Source organism: Anopheles coustani, chromosome 3, assembly GCF_943734705.1.
Source record: "Anopheles coustani chromosome 3, idAnoCousDA_361_x.2, whole genome shotgun sequence".
Taxonomy (NCBI): domain Eukaryota; kingdom Metazoa; phylum Arthropoda; class Insecta; order Diptera; family Culicidae; genus Anopheles; species Anopheles coustani.
In genome coordinates, this window is record NC_071288.1 from 90,986,032 (window position 1) to 91,007,569 (window position 21,538).

The following is a 21,538-nucleotide window of genomic DNA, read 5'->3' on the forward strand; positions in this document are numbered from 1 at the left end:
TTACGACTTAAGAATCTCGTTGTTCACTGCAAATGGATTTGTTAGTGCAAAAGAGTTCATAAGAAAATTGTTTATCTCATTGCAGGCCAATGCTGCTACACTCGCCAATAATGATAAATTAATGTCAAGCGTAAAAACAACCGAACATAAGTTTGTGGCAGTGTGAACAGTGATCAATTACGGTTTTGTGAAGTGTTACAATACTAACAAAAAATACTTTTAGTAATATGGCTGCACTAAATACTGTGGTAAGTGAAATACAAATCGGTTCCAGCGGTCTGACCGTGATGGTCTTAGTGATCGATGACTACCACTCTTGATAGTTGGCAGCTAATGTTTTTATTCCAAACCTTATCGAATTGCTTCAAGTCTAGTAGGAAATTTAGAAGATCTTCGTTTGTTTCAGATGCTTTATTGTTCGTCTTTTTGATATTTATTACTCAACCTGTTGTTGGGTTTGTAATGGCTAGCTGAACTAAAACTAGAAAATAATCACAATATCAGATTTAAAGTACTCTCTAAGTTTTACCTGGAAAATGGATAATTTAAACATTCTGGAAAATATGGATAACATCTGGCGCGCGAGCTTCGAGGGACTTTCTCCCCGTTTTAGCCTCGCTGATCATCGGTTCCGATGTGAGGTTTTCCAATTGGATTGTGGGTTATAACTAAGTTAAAATCTGCTTTACGAGCATCGCTGCTATTTCCTTTTCCAGTACTTTCTGCTGGCGATTGCCGTGGTATGCTGCCAGAGTGCCAGACTTGGCGACGACCTCAAATCCCAATTCGGGAAAGACGAAAAGAACGACATCAACATACAACTCAAAATCGAACAGGACTCGAAGCTCTACCATAAAGGCGCTGGCGGTAGGTTCGAATACGGTCTCGATGTGCCTCAGCCAGAAAGAGACCAGTACCAGCACAAGGAGCACCGCGTGGATGATGTGACCTACGGGTGTTTCGGACATGTCGATCCCGAGGGTGGTGAACATAATACTTTGTACGTTTCGGGATCATTCGGCTACCGGCCACTATACCTGGACGGCAAGTAAGTATCCGACAGCCGGGGAGGGTATATCATCTGGTGGTATGACGATCATAGGCCACGCCATCATGGGAAGGTTATCTAAACATTTCCTAACATTGTAAGTCAGTGGTATGCAACACCTACACTGAACAGGTTCCAGCTTGATTTGAAATATGCCTGGAATATGCCATAACCGGCGGTGCAGTCATTGCATACGAATTTTCCGTACCTCATTAAAGGGAATTTTTGTTTGTTTTCTAACCAAATTAAAGGTTATTCCATTTAAATTTTGAGTGTGTACATGTGTTATTTGTTAAAAACATTATTCATTCCATTTCTTTTTAATATTCCAGAAATTTATCACACAACGATATTGATGTAGAGCTCCACTGGAAAAACTTTCCGGAAGAATGTTATGCTTACATTAAGTCTCCTCCAACTGATCCACCGACAATAACTTCCTCTCCTGAGACCCCACCTCCTGAGACCACACCGGAGCCAGAAATAACAACTAAGACTCCGGAACCTACTCCACCAAAAACCACTACAACCACAACAACTCCAGCTCCCACCACGCCGTCCACACCAAGAACAACTCGCCCCACGCCGTCCACAACAACTCCAGCTCCCACCACGCCGTCCCCACCAAGAACAACTCGTCCCACGCCGTCCACAACTACTCCAGCTCCCACCACGCCGTCCCCACCAAGAACAACTCGCACCACGCCAACCACATCAAATCCAGAGCCCACCACGCCAATAACAACTAGCACCACCAGTACAACAACCGAACAACCTCCCCCGACAACCACTCCTAGATCTAAGGATGTTACTCGGGAACCCCCTAACCCTTCATCCAACTGCATCTCTGAGGACGCAGCAAAGCAGATAGAGTCCGTGATCGACATGCTGCTGAACCTGCTGAAATCACCGCGATGCCCCGACAAGTGTGACTCTGGAGACAATGGCGACGATTCCAGCCCCAAACATGTCTTGCTGCCACTCGTTCTCGTGGACAAACTGCACGGAAAATCGGGCATCCCCGTTGGCAGCAAGTTTGCCATCCCGTCCGTTTCACATGAACAAACTAAGAACGTCTGAAATACTGGAATAAATTTAAAGGTGGAATATCATGACATGCAATTAAAAAGCTTCGTCTATTCTTGATGGTGTACGTTTCGTATAGAAAGAACTTTTCACGTGTAATGTTCCTTTCCCTTTCTTTTGTATTTGAATGTGCGAGAGTCTTAGAAACATCCGAACACGTTGGTAATTGAAGAACAGATCTAGTTATTGTTACACTGTCCGGGAGGCTTTCACAAAAAGCATATCAAACATATTAAAGAAACAAAGATGCAATTTAATGCATGAATTTGTGATCGCATTGTATGTTTATAAACAAGGAACTTAACAAAATGGAGCTTGAGATGCACCAAACACTTTTAAGGAATCAAATAAAGCTACCTTACATTTATTAAGCAATCGTAAATAAGCATATTATTTCATTTAGTGGATATTTGGTGAAACGTTGCAATGCGGTTGAATAAGCGCGACGTTGAATTCAAAGGATTCGGCTTTATTCACGTCGAAGAGCCGGAACATAATGGAAATCCTTTTTTGTCGTGTGTATCTTTTTATTCCGCTTTTGGGTGAACGTTGTAGTAAATATATTGGTAAGGAGTGTAGACTAGCGTGTGGCGTAATTTAAAAACTGCGGCATATGGGCATCTGAGCAGATTTTTTTTTGTAGTGGATAACAATGTCTTATCTAATTTAAATAAATTAGATTATTAGAAATGTCAGTAAAGACATTTTGAATCTAAAAAAGCAATCAATACATTTAAAAGGAAAAACTATGAACCTACTTCTCAATCCAGTAAAACCAATATTATAACCTTTAGTTTTATTCATGAACCAATGATTTGCTTCAAATGTAGGCTTATTTTGAGCGCCTCGGGTTACAATTGTCGGGCTAGTCCCCGGCGATTTGTTTTATTTTTTAGTGATTCAAGCAACTTGCAAACTCGTTTGTTGAAGAAAAATCCTTTCCTTTCTACAGTATAACTACGAATAGACTGAAACCCATAACTTAAAGAAACATCCCTGTTTGTCCTCATATACTTCTCGCCTTTCCCAATAAATGTTTTTTCTTTTAATTTTACAAAATAAAAATCTATTCTGGTTTAAAGTTGGTGTTTTTTTTTTGGAGTAGAACGGCTTGTGTTGGAAAGTTGGAAAAACCCACGGTATTTGGAAGCTCGTCTGACCCCTTACCTTTCTATGTTTTTTGTAAAATTCGTTTACTTTCGTTCTTTATCGTCAACCAGTTTTTAAGTGTATTTTTATAAAAGTGCCGGAGGCGATCTGGTTATCGTGCGATGCTTCTTTTTTATGTTTTTTTTTTTTATGGTATCACAGTTATTTAAAAAGGTGCCCGCGATTGAACTGACTTCAGTCAGACGGCGATCGTTGGATGCAAGTGACGTGAGAAGAAGATATTTGAGTTAAAAAAGGTAAGTAAGAGTATTAGAAGCCTGTAATAAAAAACGTCATGTGAATCATGTATTAATTTTCAAGCAATTAAAGCATTTCTTGAAGCTGCAATTCTATATTATAGTTACTTACTTAATTATAGTTCTAAGGAAATCCGTCCATCTTTTTGTATACGAAAGCTGAGAGGTCCAAGCAACAGGTAGATCCAATCAATCGTGCATTTGTGATTCCAAATAATATGTCGTTACTAAATACAGTGGTGAGTGTTGAAATTTCATATTAAAAGGTGTATGGTTAAAAATTTTGATTAATAGAGACTGAGATGTATGTAACGGAAAGTGATTATAGTTTCCCTTCTCTTCTATTCTTTTTACAGTGCATTCTGATGGTGGTAGTTGTGATAGGTTGCCACAGTCAAGAAGTCGATTCATTTACATACGGTCTCGATGTACCTCAGCCAGAAAGAGACCAGTACCAGCATAAGGAAAAGCGCGTGGATGATGTGACCTATGGGTGTTACGGGCATGTCGATCCCGAAGGCAAAAGCTATACGACCGTATATATTTCGGGCTCATTCGGTTACAGGCCACTGAAACTGGACGGCAAGTGAGTATAAAATCCTGGGAGAGATTTTCTTTCGCAGTGTAATCTCTTCTATATCTATACAAGTGAATGTATGTATCTTCGTGGAAAAAGGAAGATCAAGGAAGATTTAGAAAAAAAGGACCTTTGAAAAATCGCAAGGAAAAGCCGGAATATTTGAATTTTTCAATTTGCAATTTGAAAAGCCGGAATTTGTACAAAGGGCTTTTTCCATAAATATTTAAAAATTTTTTAAATATTTAAATAAATTACCACCTACAAGGAAAATTAACAACGACTGGACTTATCACAACGAAGTTTTCTGAAGAGGTGTTCCATTTTGGTCCAATTAGGGTTGTAGAACAATGAAAAGTTTAAAAAATTCAGAAAATAATAAGCTCGAAAACAGGCTTTTTTTATATGGAAAAAGAAGTAGTATGATATATAAAAATGTTTGTTTGTTTCAAACGCTACAACCCAAAATTGGCGGTGCCAATGTTAAAGATGTCCTCGGCTGATTTGTTTCATTTTATTAGAATAGAATATAAAAAAAAGAAAAATCATAAAATTGATAAATTGAAAAAGCCGGAAAATGGGAAGATTCGTAAAACAGCTTTTTCTACATGATAAATCAAATATATTTATGGAACAGGATTCCATAAGATCAAATCGTTTATCCCAGACGAAGTAATATTGGACGAGGCGAAGATCGTTGAGTCTGCTTGTAGGTTATAAAGTAAGCCAAAGGTTAGTCTTTTCCTTTTGTGTATGAAGGCACTCAGTACCCCTCATATTGTTGTCTTAATAGGGTATCATATCATAAGGTTGACAGGGAATAATATTAATGATATCTTAAACATGCGACGTTTTAATATGTTTGAACGTTGATTTTTCATGTCTCTTTCAGAACCATTTCATACCCAGATGTTGACCCCAAGTGGGAGAACTTCCCGAAGGAGTGCAACGAGAGTGAAGAATAAAATTCGTAAAACAAAACTGTTGACAATATTACTGAGAATGCAATGGACTTGTGTACCATGGACGAGCCAGCTATATTCAATACTCAAAAGCACTCAATTTTACTTGTAACCTTCAGATAATATATTTTATTTACAATTATTTTGCTTCATAAATTCAGCTTGCATTTGTTCTGTCCGTATTATTGGGACGCAAATAAAATTATTTGTTTAAATGTTCAGCAACAAACGAGTATTGTAGAATTTCACTAATTGATTAATAAAAATTAACATTTTCAATGCACACTAACAATTGTAACTGTGTTTCAAACCATTCTTTTATATATCCCTAAACTATTCTGCTCCTTAGAACAAGCTTGTTAATTTTTTTTTTGCGATAACTTAATTTGCATAGGTCAGTGCACTTTAAATTGGTCTACTTCAGCTTGACCTTGAACCTGTTCGTTTAGTTTTTCGTTAATATGTAAATCGAACGTTGGATGCTGTCTGCCGTCTTTGGGAAATAATAGGAAATGTTTATCCCTCTTTCTTCCAATCTTTGTCAGTTTTGTTTTGTTTTCCTTTACCTTAGTTTTTGCATGTTCTATGCACGAAGATGTGACAAGTATGTTGATGATCTTCTGACCCCTTACCTTTATCTCTTTCTTTAGATAGTTTTGCTTTCATTCTTTACTTCGCTTTTTGAGTGGATGTTTATTGAACTGGTTCTCGTCCGATGCTGCTCTTTTGTTCGTTTTTTATGTTATCACACGTATTTAAAAGGCTTCCGAGATTGAGCCAGCATCAGTCGGACGGTGATCGTTGGATGCAAGTGACATTCAGGTTGTGAAGGCGATATTTGAGTCAAAGTGTAAGTACAAGTGTTAGAGGCCTTTAATTAAACGCGTTGAAGTACTCTCAGAAGCTATCATTCATCTTGAAGCTGCTGTTCAAAATTGTAATCCGGAGGAAATCGGTCTATTTTCTTTTGCAGACGAAACCTGAGAGGTCCAAGCAACAGCTAGCTCCTATTATTTGTGCATTTGTGCTAAGTAAAGTGAATTCAGTATTCAGAAGAAGAGTCAGTATGTCGTTGCTAAATACAGTGGTAAGTTAACACCTTTGAATAAGAGAGATTGAGATGCATGTCTTGCAATAGACTATTGTTTAGTTATTTTCAGTTTGTAAGGAACATTTGAATTAAATCTCAAACTTGACATCCTTTTCTCTTCAGTACATTCTGCTGGTGGTGGTCGTTGTATGTTGCCATGGTGAAACCGAGGAAAAGAAAATTCAGTACGAGTACAAGGAAGATGGCCCGGAAGGACTGAGTTACGGGTGCAACGGACATATCGATCTGGATGACGAGGTCCATTTCACCTACTATATCAAGGGGGCAGACATCGGTCTCAGGGTGCTGAAGCAGGACGACGAGTAAGTATCCGTTGCTTGTAGAGGTTCTTTTCTCCTCGGTGACTTTGATCATGTTTGTCCTAAATCTTGGCATCGGTCCTCTCGTACTTATAACGTTTTTAAAAGAAATTGTGCTTCGTGTTATGATGACATCATTCATAAGCGAACGTTTACTGTTCTTCATGTTATTCAAGCAGTTAACAAACTAATTTTTCACCTTTTTTTGATAGAGTCCAACATTACACAGATGTTGACCATGACGCCCAATGGGATAAGTTCCCGAAAGTGTGCAAGCAGGTGCATGAAAAGGCTCTGAAGAACAAAAATTTCAATGATGCATAGGCTCCGAGTACCGCGTACCAAGTGCTGTTGGTTGGCAACCTACTACATCGATCCTGAAACACCCGAGTATTCGTGAACTATTTCAATAAAATTATCTGTGCAATAAAACGACGTACAGGTCTTTAGTGTTTCATTTCACTTAAAAAGTTGGGTTTCATTATGCGTTGTATGGTTACCGATTCCGCTTAAAGAAATAAACTGTTCAAAAGTGCAACAGGTTGGATGGACTGGATAGGAGAAGGAGTGTATACTCCTTGTATCGAAAACTTGTTAAAGTCTGTTTTTTGATTGACGTCTTTCTATCATACGTTTAAATTTTTTTTAAAACATTCCACCAAGATGAGTTAAAAAGTAAAGTACTTTTGTGTTGTCCTACCTTGATTTGGGTCGGTTGATTTATTATATACTTTACGTTGAAGTCAGTAATTCATATCACCATGCCTAATGGATTCGCTTCGCCGAAATCAACCTGAGATCGGATGAAGGTGGCGAAATCTATTTGCAACAGCCGAATTCAAATGTGTAAATATTTGCGTACTTAAATGAACCGTGCACCAAAACTAAGCAGGCATCGGAACTGGGACAAGCATGGGTCAGAGGAGTCGGCGTGATGAATTCAGTGGGCTGATGATTAAAAGTGTGTTTGAAGTAGCAGCTCCATTACGAGTGTGTCCTTGGGAAAGAAAAAATGAAATGTTTCCTTCAAGTCAACTGTTTCTGTTTAAGATTTCCGTCATTTTTTATCGATGCATGAGAAGGCATGCGGCAAGCAATCTGTCTCATAAATTAGTAATTCGACCAAAACAGTAAAAGCCAGGCCCGAGGAGTCTTTCAGAACACACGACAAAATACTCCCTGCTACTTATGGCGCCCGTTGGTGGGATGTTAAATATGACGGAAGACAGTTCTATTAGCAGATGAGCTTGGAAAATAATTGGAAATCATCACTCAAACCGCCATCACGGTGTGATCACGGTCTGTCGTGCCGCCTACCCGCCTCCGCCCCCCTCCCTTAGCATCCTTATTTTCCCACCCCGAGGTGGGACCTCCGCACCGGTTCTGATGTCCAGTTTCGCTATTCTCCTTTATTTCTCCCCAATCATGATCGTTTGCGGCCATAAGTCGCGCTTTTTCGGGGCGCCAGAGCCGGCCGCGTTCTGTCTCATCAAAAATGCAAAAGCACAAAATATTAAATGGTCACGAAGATGATAGCCAGCGCCGCCGGGCCGCACTGCGTCCCCACTCTTTTCCCATCGATTCGGTTTCGTTTTCCTTCGCTATCAACTGATGCCGCTTTTTAATGTATTTTTCATGGCATGTGTGGGCATGTGCGTGCGTGTGTGCGCGCGCGAGATAGCGGGGATCCAAACACGATTTAGGCACAGACGGTCTTCTTCCCTTTGGCATGGATTGATCTGGTCTTGGTTTTGTCACACATATTTAAAAGTGACTCGCAGATCGAACGGGCTTCAGTCGAATGCCGGCTGCTGGTGGCTAGTGAACGTGACTATTTTTCGGAAAGAATCACCCTGTTCAGTGTAATCCTCCATCCTGCAACGGCTCTGGGGATAGACAGTCGAGTGAAAACACACGGGCAGCTTGGAAAAGAGTGATTAAATCTAAGTTAACAGAGTACGAGAATTGCGAAGCAGAAACGAGTGGATTATATTGCAAATTGTGCAACATAAATTACGAACAAAGAAGAGATCGAGCAGAAACATAGTTGTGTGGCAAAGTGTAAATTAAATGCAGAATTTTCGTAAGAGAAGCTCTGGACTTTGAATTGTTGTAAAAAGAAAGCGAACCGTAACGGAAAACAGTGAGCAAAAATGACAATAATAAGTAGAGTGGTAAGTGTTACAAGCACGGAGGACGAATGGAGCGATTTCGGTTCAAATAAAATAGGTGCAGTAGGTAGAGAACATATAAATAAATGCAGGAATTGCTAAAATTAAACGAAATCAATGAAAATCAAATTTAAAAAGATGAAAATAAAGCAAACGTAAGAATCGAATGCACGCTGACTGTTTGGTTTCGGATGATTGGCAGTTAGCACATTTGTTTAACGGAAGCTCACGGAACCTTGTCACCGTTTTTAGCATCTGCTCAAGGGTGAGAGAATCGTGCAGAACTGACCAAAACTGCTTACAACTGAAAGCTGTGCATGTTAATATTTAATTTGAATGCAAGTAATAATTGTCTCACCAGAACGTTTCACTAAAACACAAAAAAAAAACTCAAAACGCAACGTTTTGTTGCTTCTTGTCGAGATGTTCATTCCCTTTTGCTCAAACTTGAAATATTCTCTTTCGATTTGCATTAAATACGACCCGATGTTCAATGCACAAGCAGGACAAAGAAGAGAATCCCTGATTTGTGTAACGAAATTACTTTTTTTTGTCACGATCTCGATCGGTAAGTGGGTCCGAGAGTTTTCCCTGGTCGCTTTTAACAATTTTCAGCCACTTTGTTTGCTTCTGGTGCCGTTTTGGAACGAGAAAAAGTTGTATCGTAACGTTTAATTCGACTTCTTTCCATTGATTGAGCAAGTTTCACAAACTTTTTTTTCGACGAGGGAAGTTAATTTAAAAGTTTAGCTTGATTGTGATCAGTTTATGGCTTTTTTCCCCTCTCGTATCAACCGTTGGAAAATTTGAGAGAAATTGTTCGATGTTTAATGTTGGCCTATAAAAGCAATTGAAATTTAACACAGTGGTACTTCACGAAATATATGAAGAACTTCCCTAATGCCACAACTTAGCTTGGATAAATGAATTCTTGATCTGGTCCGAGGTTATGTTTAACAAATAGCCTTGTTGTTCCTTTTATGTGGTCCCAATTTGTTTAATACTTTGTAAATGAATTATTTATTAATTGTTTAAAGGTGTTCACACAAGAAATTAGATATATGAAACCGATAAGTCTGTTTGTAATATTGTTTTAGGATCTAAAAGTAATTGAAAGTCCTTTAATTCGAATTCTCGAAAGAAAAGTTTTTGCAAATATTCACACAATAATGCTGCTTTTTGAAATCGCTGTCAGAAGATGTTTCTGTGTAGCTTTAACGGTAGTTTTTTTTATTTCAAACAAAAACCCAACGAAGGTGTATAAAATCTGGGCTTTTACGATGATCTTGTCACAACGATTTGCCTAACATAAAACGTGCTCGTTGGTTAAAATATGCGAACCCATTGTGGGGCCTGTTTTTCCGTGTTAATACTTCCCTAACCGGTCAAAAAGATATGATTCAAAACAAATTAAATCCCCACATTCGTGACGAACAATAACGTGCGTTGTCCCTAACAAGGAGGATTAGTAGCGGGCGCTTTAACGAATCAATTTTATTCGTTGGTCTGTGCGCTAGGGTTCGATAAGCCAGCGTGGTCGTCTTCGTCGTTCTGCTTCCGCCTATGCTAGCGCGTGCAGCCGATGCTGTCGTCTCGGCGGGCTCCATGTTTAACCGGTGTTTACGATTCATTAACATTTTTGCGCCCAAATTCTAATGGGGCAGGCTCAGTCGTCCGGCTGAGCGTGGTCGACGCTCGAGCGTTCGCATTGCTTTACATTGGCGACCTTGGCGGGGGATCGGACTTCGGAATCGAAATCGGAAGAAAAACGAATCCACCGCGAAACGCGATCCAGCTCAACTGATGTCACCAGGTGTCATCGCGGGCATTAGAAATTCCGATTTCGATCGATTATGCAGAAGCCGCTCCGCCGCGCTCGTCCTCCCCTGCCGGCTGGAGCATTACCTCATAAATGTGGCATTTTCCTTGACCGCCGAGAACGCGCGCATATGTATATTTTGGAAGATGCTGCGCTGCGTAGGAGCAAGGTATGAGACGGTGCGTGGGTTTCGGTCCGATATGGTTTCTTTTTTCTGTTTTTCTTTTTCGTTGGTTGCTTGGTTGGTTTTCGGCTTTGGGGGTCGACCGGGTACGTCCTATGCGACACTATTTGTCACGAGAATCGGACATCGATTTGTATCGAGGGTTATCAATAAATTAAGATCTGCTTTGACGAGCGCCAACCCCGCATGACTTGTTTTCCGTTCCCCCCCTCCCAGTGCGTTCTGCTGGTGATGGCCGTGGTGTGCGGCAGGAGTGCAGCACTGAACGAGAACATCAACATCGACATCAAAGTGGACACGGATTCGAAGCTGTACCATCAGGCGAAGACGGTCGAGGGCTCGTTCAACTACGGCTACAACGTGCCCCGGCAGAACTACAACCAGTTCCAGCACAAGGTGAAGGGCCCGGACGGGGTGACGTACGGATGCTACGGTTTCGTCGATCCGACCAACGGCACCCATCTGTACCACTACGTGTCGGACCTGAAGGGCTACCGGGTGGTTCCGCCGAACAGGCCGACCAAAGTCTACACCGAGCGGGTGGCGAACAGTGTGTGAGTATTTGAAGCGATTCTGAGGCGATTGCGGAAATGTTTATTCTGAACTCTAGGCGAAGGAAACATCTCCTCGGATATAGGATTTTGTCAGGAGTAAGGGTTTGGAGAAAGCCTCTCAAGTAATGGAAAGACGTTACCAACGCTGTAGGGCTTAAATTTGTTTTTGCAGTTGATAGTTTGACATCACTGACACATCCGATAGTTTTGCTTTGATGTGCAGAAGGAATAAGTTCCCAGAAGACCATTTTTACAACTGGTATAAGCTGTTAAAAGCATTCCATCGATGATTTCCAACTCATTTGACAAACGCATTATGATTTGATGGATTTCTGTAATTTTTAAACTTTATTGAACTAAAAGGTTTCTATTTTGAAAATGGTTCTATGTTTGGGCATGCTTTTCATTGAATTGAAAAAAAATGTGTTGCCTTATTTACCGACTTGTTCATAGTGCAAGCCATAGCAGGAAATCAAAGAATTCCAACAGCAATAATGTTGCGATACCTATCGAAAAAGTCTAGAAGCAATGTAAGCTGATTTCTTACGAACTTCCTTGACTTTTGGACTTTGATTCCAGTGCCGACATTTACAATTCGGTCGGTATTCAATACGACTGGGAGAAGCTGTACTTCCCGGATGTGTGTCGCGTGCTGCAGCGAAGTAAGGAGGAACGCAACGAGCTGTCGATTCCTCCCGGCTTTAAGGTGAACGACGATGGTACGGTCACGCAGACCACCACCTTGAGACCGACCACAACGAGTACTACTACGACGCGCCGACCTCCACCCCCGCCTTCCTCTACCCCGCGTCCGACTACTCCCCGGCCAACTCCCCCGGCACGGAAGGTTACTCCGGCGCCTCCTAGGCCGACTCCAGCAAGGCCTCGCGTTAGCCCAACTCCAGCCCGTGAGCTTCCCCGAACGACTCCTAGAACGACCAGGGCGCCGGTCCGTACGGCTCCACCGACCGCTCCTCCTCGAAGGGTTCCTCCGCCAACGAATCCACCCCGCACGTTCGCCACGACACCGAAGCCGGTTCCCCGATTCCCCAACACTCCTGCGACGACTCCCAAGACGAGCGGCAACAAGTTCGGCAACAACCGGGACAACTTCATCGGACTGCCTGCCACCAACAATGCGGAGACGCTGAAGCCCCCACCAGGTAGCATCGGGAGACTCGCTTCCTCTTTAGGAACTTGAAGCTGACCAGCAAACCTTTTTCTCTTATTCAATCAGGAGACCTCCAGGCCGTCGGACAGGAAATAACCGAGCTACGGACGCTTCTGAAGATGCTACTGAAGTCGCTCAACAACGGCAACAACTCACCAAAAGCTGGCCCCGACTGTGATCCTGGACTCGGTGCCGTCGATCCCAACGCCAGGCAAGTCTTTCTGCCTCTCGTCATCGTCGACGCACTCCCAGGAACGCCGAGGGGATCACCTGGACCGGCAGGAGTTCCGTCCGGCAGCCAGTTCGCCATCCCGTCCGTTGGGTACGGTACGTCGCGGTGTAACACTTGCGGCTAGCCATCGCACTTTGTCGATTTTAAGCTACTAAGTCTCCGTAAACTACTCGAATAAATATACCGATGCAATAAAGACAACCATTTCTAGTGCTTCATTTAATTTTTGGTTGCATTCCTAAGGAACATGGGAAGATTCTACACACCGATTATCTTCTTCTCTACTTAATCTAGAGTTGGATTAATTTTTCTGTAGAACTCAAATATGACATCAGATGACCCTGACTTATTTCTAGTGTTCTTGGTTTATGTTACCAACCTGTTTAAAAGTATAGTAATTTTCCAGCATATTTTGGCACCTTGAAAAATGTTAAAAGAAATATTTCATTAAGTCACAACATTTGACCAGTTAAGCACCTGAGTCAAACAGCCAGGCGAGGCCGTATGCCCTTTAAGGCCGCGAGGTCACGAGGGTGACGGAAAAAGTCGTAGGCGAGGTCTGCTGATAATGCTATTAGGCAATCGGACGAAGCGCCGCACAGAGCGGAGAAAAAGCATGATTCATCCGCACCGTTACCTTAGTCTGAATCATCGCCGTTGAATCTATTTCCAGCCGCGGTTCGATTCAAATAATAATATTATTGCAATTTAATGGAGATGACCAATATTTCATCTGGAGTGTGTGTGTGTGTGTGTGTGTTATGACCTTCATGAATATTTAGTGGTATGGTAATTTTATGTAAGCCCATCCCATTTCCTACATTTTAGATTGGAATTTTCGGTTTAGAATGAAACCGTGTGTTGTGTATTGCATAACTTGGGGCGTCACAATTTTGACTCTTCCAAACAAATGAAAATGGTAGAAATTTCGGCAATATTTTGTGTTGCACCGAAATGGGTTGGTGTTTAGTGGGTCAACCTTATTGCTTATCTAGTATACTAAGTAAATGAATTGAAATTATATTTGACTTGAGGTGCGCGTGAACGTCCGGCTTGGAGAGGTGGTGTTCCAGTTGCAGTCTACAATTCAACCGTTTGTACAACTGTTTCCCCTCCGACCACAAACGGTGCCATTGCGGCCAGTTTGACCCCATTTTGCGGAACCACCGGACCAAGGGAACGGCTCGTACCATAAATTGGCGATGGCCGTCGTACGAGTGACCCGCTTGCGGTGGCGAGACAAACGGCACAATGGCCAACGTGGTCATCGGAGGGACCCTGACATTGGAGCCTCGGATTCACACCGACCTACCCGGTGGATGCGGATCACTAGCGCTTCCATTCAGCCCATGTCGACCCGTACTGCACCCGTTCCGCGCGCTGACACCGGCTTTAGGGCCGGCTTCTTTGCCACGCCGGTTCGGGTCTAATCAGTGTCTATCAGTCACCATCCACTGGGGGAAACTAAGACCCCTCCCTTCCTCGTGCTGGGAAATGTTCTCCCCCACCTCCGGCACGAGACCTCTCTGCGGGTCGTTACGTAAGCGCGAGCCCTTTGTGTACGTGGTCGCGATCGCGCGCACGGTACATTGACATGTGTCATAACTTCGCGGAGAGGCGCAACCATTATCTGCACACCCACTATCGCACCCCTCCCATGGGGCTTTCGTCCGACCTTTTGCACAACGTGTTTGACACCATCACCAGCAAGGCTAATGCGTCGCAACGTAGCGACTTGTGTGCAGAACAGGGTAAATCGAATAAACTTAGCACATTTTTAATTTCCAATTAAATTAGTCAAACTTCATTAATCTATTATTTGTATTAGATGACAGAAAATAAGCTTATCTGATATAAGTTTTTATTTAAAAAGCCATTTCGTAATATGTGGTTTTTTATTACAACAAAACTTTAAGTAATAACGATGAGGTTTATTCTAGATGTTCACCGCAAGTTGCAAGTACCTTGCGGTTACATTGGAGCAGAGACTCAAAATAACAAAACGCAACCGAAGCTCATGCATGTAAGTGCCCATGGTTGTTTGCTAGTCGTTTTTCGTGACATGCGACACAAAGCTGCATTTTTCCCACAGCATTTGCGGGGAGTCCAATAGTTTCTTTTCTTTTCTCAGACGAACAATATGGGGTTGTTCGAGAGGGTTAGGGGTGGAAAAAACCACCCACATCACTGGGAGGGTGCTAATGAAGCGTGCACTGCGATGTGTTATAAAAATCATAAGTTAGCGTTTGACGAATTTACAATGGAATGCATACATTTGGTCGCACGTTTTTGACTCGCTTCCGAAATGATTGTTGCTTTTTCTTAATTCTCTTCTAATTCGATGTTTGATAAATTTGGGTGCGTTTAGGTTACGAACACCGAAACAGAGATTACTCTCTTTTCTTTTAATTTAAAACAATTATTGGAGGAACTACAACTCTTTTTTTTTAACTTAATTTCATTTTGTTTATTTTGGGATAATTCAGAGATACTATCTATCACTGCATTACTATCATTTCTTTTAATTTTAAACGGTTATTCGAGGAACTACAACTTTTTTTTCTGTTTTTAACTTAAATTCATTTTGTTTATTTGGGATAATTCAGATGTAAACAATGTAGCTGTTCAAATGAATGTCGCCATAAAGGCAGTTTGATTTGTTGAAAGAAGAGGGAACTACAATATTTGTAGCGAGTGCAGCAGTTCAATGTGTTTAGATCTAAATGCTAATAACATAAGTATTGATGTGAATTTTATTGAAATACAATTTTTTAATCGAACACAAATGCAGGGAATATAAAAGTGACATCGATTAAAGAGGTCGAATGTAAAGTAGGTATGATGAAATATTCATCTTTTCACACCGAACCACAGCACTGGTGTAGTCTAATAGACCTGTGAATTACTCATGAGATATGGATTGACTTAATAGTATTTAAAAAATCGATACAAATGTAGCTCTTTCGATTTCTTTGTTTCAGTTGTAGCGTTATTGGTCTTTAAAATAGGGAACTCTTTAAGTTGATACAAATCACAGCAAAACGACCGACACTAAAGCTACATTTGTGCCGTTCCAAACTTGACAATATCGATCTCTGGGGCAAACAAGGGCCCCAAGTGGGAAATCTCACATAAATCAAGCTGCACAGCGCTTCGTCACGCTTGTTTTGGATCAGCAGCTGGCCGAAATCGGGGCCAACATTCGTCCGATGGGTGGACCAAAGTTGAAAAGTCCCATTATCACCACTTAGTGACCTTGGCCCTCGGGAGACGCTTACCCTCGTTCCCGGAAGGGGTTGTAGAATTTTCCTCACAGGGCGTTTGGGTGGTTGTGATGAGATCGCTTTCCCTTCTCCACCGGTTCCTCCACGAACACTCTCCCCCGACACGGTAAACACACACACACAGGCACCGAAATTGAAAGGCTGGGCCCAAACGTGAATCATCGTTCTGGTCGGGCGTTTCCTGCGGTTTGCGTCGCCTACATTTCGTCGCAGGTGCCCAAATGATTGGTTGCGGTTATTTGCTCACACACCAAATTGTCCTCCTCCACCACTCTAATTGCGCCATCACAAGTGTTTTTCGGGGCACAACGCTTCGGTAACGGCAAACGGCCATCACGGTTTTGGGCGCCCAGGTTGTCGCAGGTGACTTCGGAGCCGTACTGATTGGTACGGCACAATGAACGCATTAGCCACCATCCGTTTCTTCCAACCTGGTTACAAAGGCGGAAGATGAGCTCGTGCGACACAAACTATTTCGAACGATCCATCTTCCGGCGAGAAATTGTTTTGTCGACGGGCGACCATCGAAAGGGTTTCAATTATCGGATTTTGTCAAATATTGACATTCCCGGCACGTATTCCATTCCGCAGGACAAATTGCTCGAAGGGACTTTACAACCAATGCAGTTCACCCTGGCGAAGAAAACTCAGATTACTATAGATTTGTCCAACTCCGAGTTCGACCTTTTCGGATTGATGAATTGAGTTAAACAATCGATGGAGAGTGATCAGAAGAATTCGAAAGGGTTGATCTATTTCGGGAAACTAGTTTCTTAATCTAATTTTCATCAAAAGAAGTCGTACTATTGTGTGACGAAAAAAAGCACTTAATTCCATTTGATTTATTTGTGAAGGAATGTCCTTTTCACGAAATTATATAAATACATTTATCCCATGGAATATAAAATGAAACAAGACAAGACAAGTCACGTAAAAATGCTATAAGGTAAATGCTAAAAGGTAAAAATCACGTAAAAACGCTATAAGGCAATTTAAAATTTTTCCTGTTCCTTCATTCGATTGTGATGCATTAAGTTTTAAATAATTTCCTCAAAGACCCTTATGTAAGTAGTGTATGTAGAAGATAAAAAATAGAAAAACTGCAAAAGTCTAGTGTTGTGTTTTATGAATCTTTTGAAGAAAATTATTCATACGAACCTTTCACCTAAGATTCATTTAGATGGGTTCATAAATCTTTTGGAATTGGAATCTTCAATCGTTAATTAATCATTCGAAACCTTTATGAATCTTCATCTTTCACGTACCTCCAAGATACTGTTTTGCTCATCACTTTTAACCAGTTGATGAATCTTTGGGATTCATGAATCTCTAAAACACAAAGAGTCATCCAGATTCTTGAATCTTAATTTTGATTTCCGCAACTCCCCAAAAGTCATAACCAGGTTACAAGTGTAGAATTCTTTTGAAGAAAAACCTAATATAACGGTACATTACCGTTCTAGCTGCTTTTGAAATGTAGCATAAAAAAATGGTCCAACCATTCTTTGCCACAAAAAACACCCCTTAAGAGCATAGTAGATCACCATGGTAGCATTCAACGGCTGCTTGTTGTCCTCCGCAATTTCAGTGACCTTAACATCGGGTGGCGCAAAGTCTTGGGCCTCAATACTACCGAGTTTAAGCTGTTTACCAAACAAGGGACCGGCCGGCGGTTGACGTGTGGTGCAGAAAGTTTGCACAGTCCCTCACCACAGTTCGGGGCCGATACACCCGAATACGAATTCTTCAAGTTCATACCGGACCACTCCCATAACCTCACAAATCGTTGCCGGGGCCATGTTTTGTAGACTCTTTTTAGCTTCGTATGAACAATGTATGTTTGTGTGTGGGTCCTCTTCTTATCGTGTGTTGAAGGTGTTGTTGCAGGAGTGCTGCAGAAAATGTTTCGAAGGAGAAAAAAACCCGCGCTGGTGGCAAAACAAACATGGCGGCACCGGAACTGACGCAGAAAAGGGGTGATCGTTGTGCGCGAGTCGCGGGTGGATCGCACTTTAGATACATAGCCTCCCCTGGGCTCCCAACCCCGGCATCGCTTTGCCGAGCCCTTCGACATCTGGGTGCGTCTCTGGGCGATCTCCACCGAGCGGGGGGAGGAGAAGAAGAAAAAGAAAAAAAAAACAACGACAAACGACTTGACTATAAATTCGTGTCGGCGCTGGGAAAAACCATTACTTCCATCCGATCGCTACGCGGAGTAACAGCCTGCAACAAGGTAGGGTATTTTTTGGTGCTGTGCAGTCACAGAAGTGCGCTTCCGACTTCGTCCATCCGGTTCATCATCGGAAGCAGAAGCGCACACCAACAAGTGGGCGTCTTTGTGCGAGTGTCGATTTCCATCAGCAACGAGGTAAAGTGAAGGAAAGTCGCGCTTTCCGCTCGGTGGTTTTATGGTATTTTGTGTGCCTCAAACATCGGAAGAACGGTGTGCCTATTCAACGCGCAGATTTCGCTGAAGAGTCGAAAACGGGAAAATTTGCCGAACGAAGTTGCGCGTTGGAAGAAAAGCTAACTAAGCGGTTCGTATGCAAAAGCGTGCTTTTCCAGTGTAACAGCGAAACCAGTACGAAACATTTCGCTGCGAGAAACAAGCACCACTTGACGCGAAAGAAGAAAAGCGGTTGTGAATAAAACCGGACAAAAACAGGAAAAAGTGCCGAAAACTAAATGCAAAAACCACCGAGTGAAAGGCAGCTTCTATCACCCGAAACCATAACCGACAAAACCGCTCCCGATAGTAGGATAACATCTTGCGGCATTGTTTTAGCTTTGGTTTAGCTTCATTTTCTCCTCCTTTTGTTTCTCCCTCTTTTCCCGCCGACCTTTCCACAGAACCGAAACGCTAAGCGCGATTTGAAGTGTGCGACCATATCGAGAGCAGAAAAAGTGCGATTGTGACTTTGACAGTGAAAAAAAAACAGGCGTTTTGTTTTTCTCGCGCGCAAAGCGACAGATTTTCCAGCCATTAATCATCCGGTCAGATTTCGCCCGCCGTTTGGAAAGTTTGGTGGCGACGAACGGCATTGCCAGAACCGACAGACGAAAAGACACGCTGAAAGACTAACGAAAAGTGTAAAATGATTTCCACCGGCATACTCTTTAAGGTGAGTTCTTGTTGGTTTTGTCTTAAATTTAATCGTAAACGAAGTGATATCATTTTATATTTTCTAAACATATGAAGCGTTACATTTGTGAGATGATTGTTTTATTTGAATTCAGTTAAATTTTCCACTTCCCTGCGGTCCTTCTTCGATCCTTTTTGTTTCATTTACAATTGGACTTATTTGTACTATTTTCGTATGTGAAATGGTAAAACATTAAAAGCCAATCTTAGTTCATAAAACTTATTTTATTGCCTGTCTTTATCAATGTTATTAAGTACGAAAAAAATAAGTTTTGTAATTTGTAAATTAGCGCATCATCATTCATAGTTCATACAAAAAAGAAGTTTCTAATAACACTGCTTATTCAGTTAGAAGATTTAAATTGTTTCAATAATTTAAAACTTTACCCTGTAGCTATCGTTGAAGATTTTGTAACATCATGAATCTCAAAGGCTTTAAAGTGGGTTACAGGAAATAAGGAAGACATTTATTCTTGCTTTATGTGGTAGATTAGCGTAAAGCGCAAAAGGAACAAAAATGTTGCAATCATACAGCATAAATGCACAGCAACTGTTTCAATCTAGTGCTCCTAGGAAAGGAAGTGCTTACATTTTTCTTTGAAACATAAATCTGTACCAAAGCAGTGTTCGTTTCCGGGAAACGCAAGATACTGCGTGAAGTAATAACATTTTCCAGGAACTCTACATTACAAGGCACTCTGAGTTGGTTTTTAACGAGCTGCAATAAAACTCATAACCATGTTCCAATCCCGTCGTTGACGGACGCCATTGGCGTTATGTTTTGAAAGACGTCATTGAAAACCCTATTGAAGTCATGACTGGGCGCAGACTTTTGAGTATAATCATGTTCAAACTGGACCATTCATTGTGTCCTATTTGTTCGCCTCGGCTGACCTCGGCTGCACTTTTCTCACCCTTGGTGAAAACCGCCACTCACCCACCCATTCATTGCAGATGCTGCTGCTGACCTCAATTCTGGCGCAGATGGCGCACGCCCTGCCGCAGCGTATCCGTCGCGAAGCTTCCAAACCATTGTTTGCGGACCCGCTGGTGGCGGACGGCAAGGGGGAAGGGGCCGCAGATGCGACCAGCAGCTCCAGCGAGCTGGTCCGGACGACGCAGGGTTCGGCGAGGACGCAGCGGAGTTACTACGGCGGTGGTTCCAGCGAGCGCCGTAAGTGTCTATGGTCTATCGGCTAGGATGAGGGTTTGGCTATAGTGGCCTTATCAAGTGTAACCGTGCGTCGTCTTCTTTGCACCAGTGTTCGATCTAGGTCTGCTGGGCAAACCGTACTATTCGGGTAACCGGGGATACTATCCGTCGGGGGGTTACTACCCACAGGGAGGCTACTATCCACAGGGAGGCTACTACCCACAGGGAGGCTATTATCCGGTAAGTCAGTCTTAAAGTGTCACAACCCTCCTTATGGCCGATGGTGCTTGAAATAAGCTTCCTACTCTGTCGGTTACAAACACCCTTGGGGTTTTTGCTTCCTTCCAGCAATCGGGATATCCCAGCTCCGGCTACTACCCGGGCACCAACACCCTTGGAGTTGGATCCTACGGAGGCGGTTCCGGAGTCTACGGTGGCTATGGAGGCTACGGCGGATTCGGAGGTAACGGAGGGCTGCAGTCCTACTATGGCTACAACAATGACAACTACTATGGCAACCGCAACCTGGGCTACGGCTACTACGGTGGCTCTTCACCGTCCACCTACGTAGGCTCCACCCTGGTCTCCGGTTTCCGTGGTTACAACTAAGCAACCGCTTCCGTCTGTGTGCGTCAGTTGTATTGCTTCCTGTCCTGTCCCAATGTCTGCTTAGATGTTCGTCCGTCCAGGGAACTAGCGATATTTGTAACCTTCCTTCTGTACAGACCAAACTGGAAGTGAAATACTCGAACGAAGGTGTAGCTTTCCATTAATTTCTCTTAACATGCCAAAAAGAAAAGAGCATAGAAGTGAGAAGGAACAAGTCCAAGCCCCTTCAATGTTCCCCGATCGAATACCAAACGCTACAAGATCTGTTTAGTGTCTTTTGACCTGATGTCTTTATCACACTTAGCCATACGATAATACCAGCGGTCCTTCCTCAGAAGGACGTACTTTCGCTAAGAAATAAAAATACTGATAAATGTAGTCCTTCGGTGAACGGTTATTGGAGCTTGCAGATCCCAGAAGATGACCCTCAAGGATCGTCGACGCTTTCCGTTCCATTTGTTTGCTTGTGCTAATTCCACCGTTCCTCCTACTAATTGATACTCGTAAATCCGTTCGCTTTTGTAGTATCGGACGTTAAATGTTTTCCCTTGTTCCATGTTTTTCTCCTCCGAGTTCATGTCCCCTGGAATACCACTCTTTGTCTTCAGAGGCATTCAATTTGCATTACATAAACTTACGATGCCGCTTTTGGAGAGGTTGGTGTTTTCTTTCTGACCCGTTCTTGGTGCGCCAGTCAAACGAAGCGTCTACAAGATGTGCTTGGGTGTCG

At 42.5% G+C, this 21,538-nt stretch overlaps 2 protein-coding genes across 2 annotated transcripts; both read left to right on the forward strand.

Moving 5' to 3' along the window:
- The first annotated feature begins 6,145 nt into the window (after positions 1-6,145).
- Positions 6,146-12,744, forward strand: LOC131269346 (uncharacterized). Its single transcript, XM_058271701.1, has 6 exons — positions 6,146-6,166; positions 6,293-6,492; positions 6,702-6,768; positions 10,880-11,217; positions 11,797-12,380; positions 12,458-12,744. The coding sequence occupies exons 1-6, from the start codon at positions 6,146-6,148 to the stop codon at positions 12,742-12,744; spliced, it is 1,497 nt and encodes a 498-aa protein (XP_058127684.1).
- A 6,255-nt stretch (positions 12,745-18,999) lies between these two features.
- LOC131259386 (prisilkin-39-like) lies at positions 19,000-20,808 on the forward strand. Its single transcript, XM_058260866.1, has 4 exons — positions 19,000-19,026; positions 20,001-20,220; positions 20,309-20,439; positions 20,548-20,808. Exons 1-4 carry the CDS (start codon positions 19,000-19,002, stop codon positions 20,806-20,808), a joined length of 639 nt encoding a protein of 212 aa, XP_058116849.1.
- The last annotated feature ends 730 nt before the right edge of the window (positions 20,809-21,538 follow it).

Excerpts from the sequence above, each read along its gene's own strand:
- LOC131269346 (XM_058271701.1), top strand. The coding sequence starts at position 6,146 with ATGTCGTTGCTAAATACAGTG. Across the intron at positions 6,167-6,292 it reads TGTCGTTGCTAAATACAGTG|TACATTCTGCTGGTGGTGGT; the intron begins GTAAGTTAACAC and ends TTTTCTCTTCAG. Across the intron at positions 6,769-10,879 it reads TCCCGAAAGTGTGCAAGCAG|TGCGTTCTGCTGGTGATGGC; the intron begins GTGCATGAAAAG and ends CCCCCCTCCCAG.
- LOC131259386 (XM_058260866.1), top strand. The coding sequence starts at position 19,000 with ATGATTTCCACCGGCATACTCTTTAAG. Across the intron at positions 19,027-20,000 it reads CCACCGGCATACTCTTTAAG|ATGCTGCTGCTGACCTCAAT; the intron begins GTGAGTTCTTGT and ends CATTCATTGCAG. Across the intron at positions 20,221-20,308 it reads CGGTGGTTCCAGCGAGCGCC|TGTTCGATCTAGGTCTGCTG; the intron begins GTAAGTGTCTAT and ends TCTTTGCACCAG.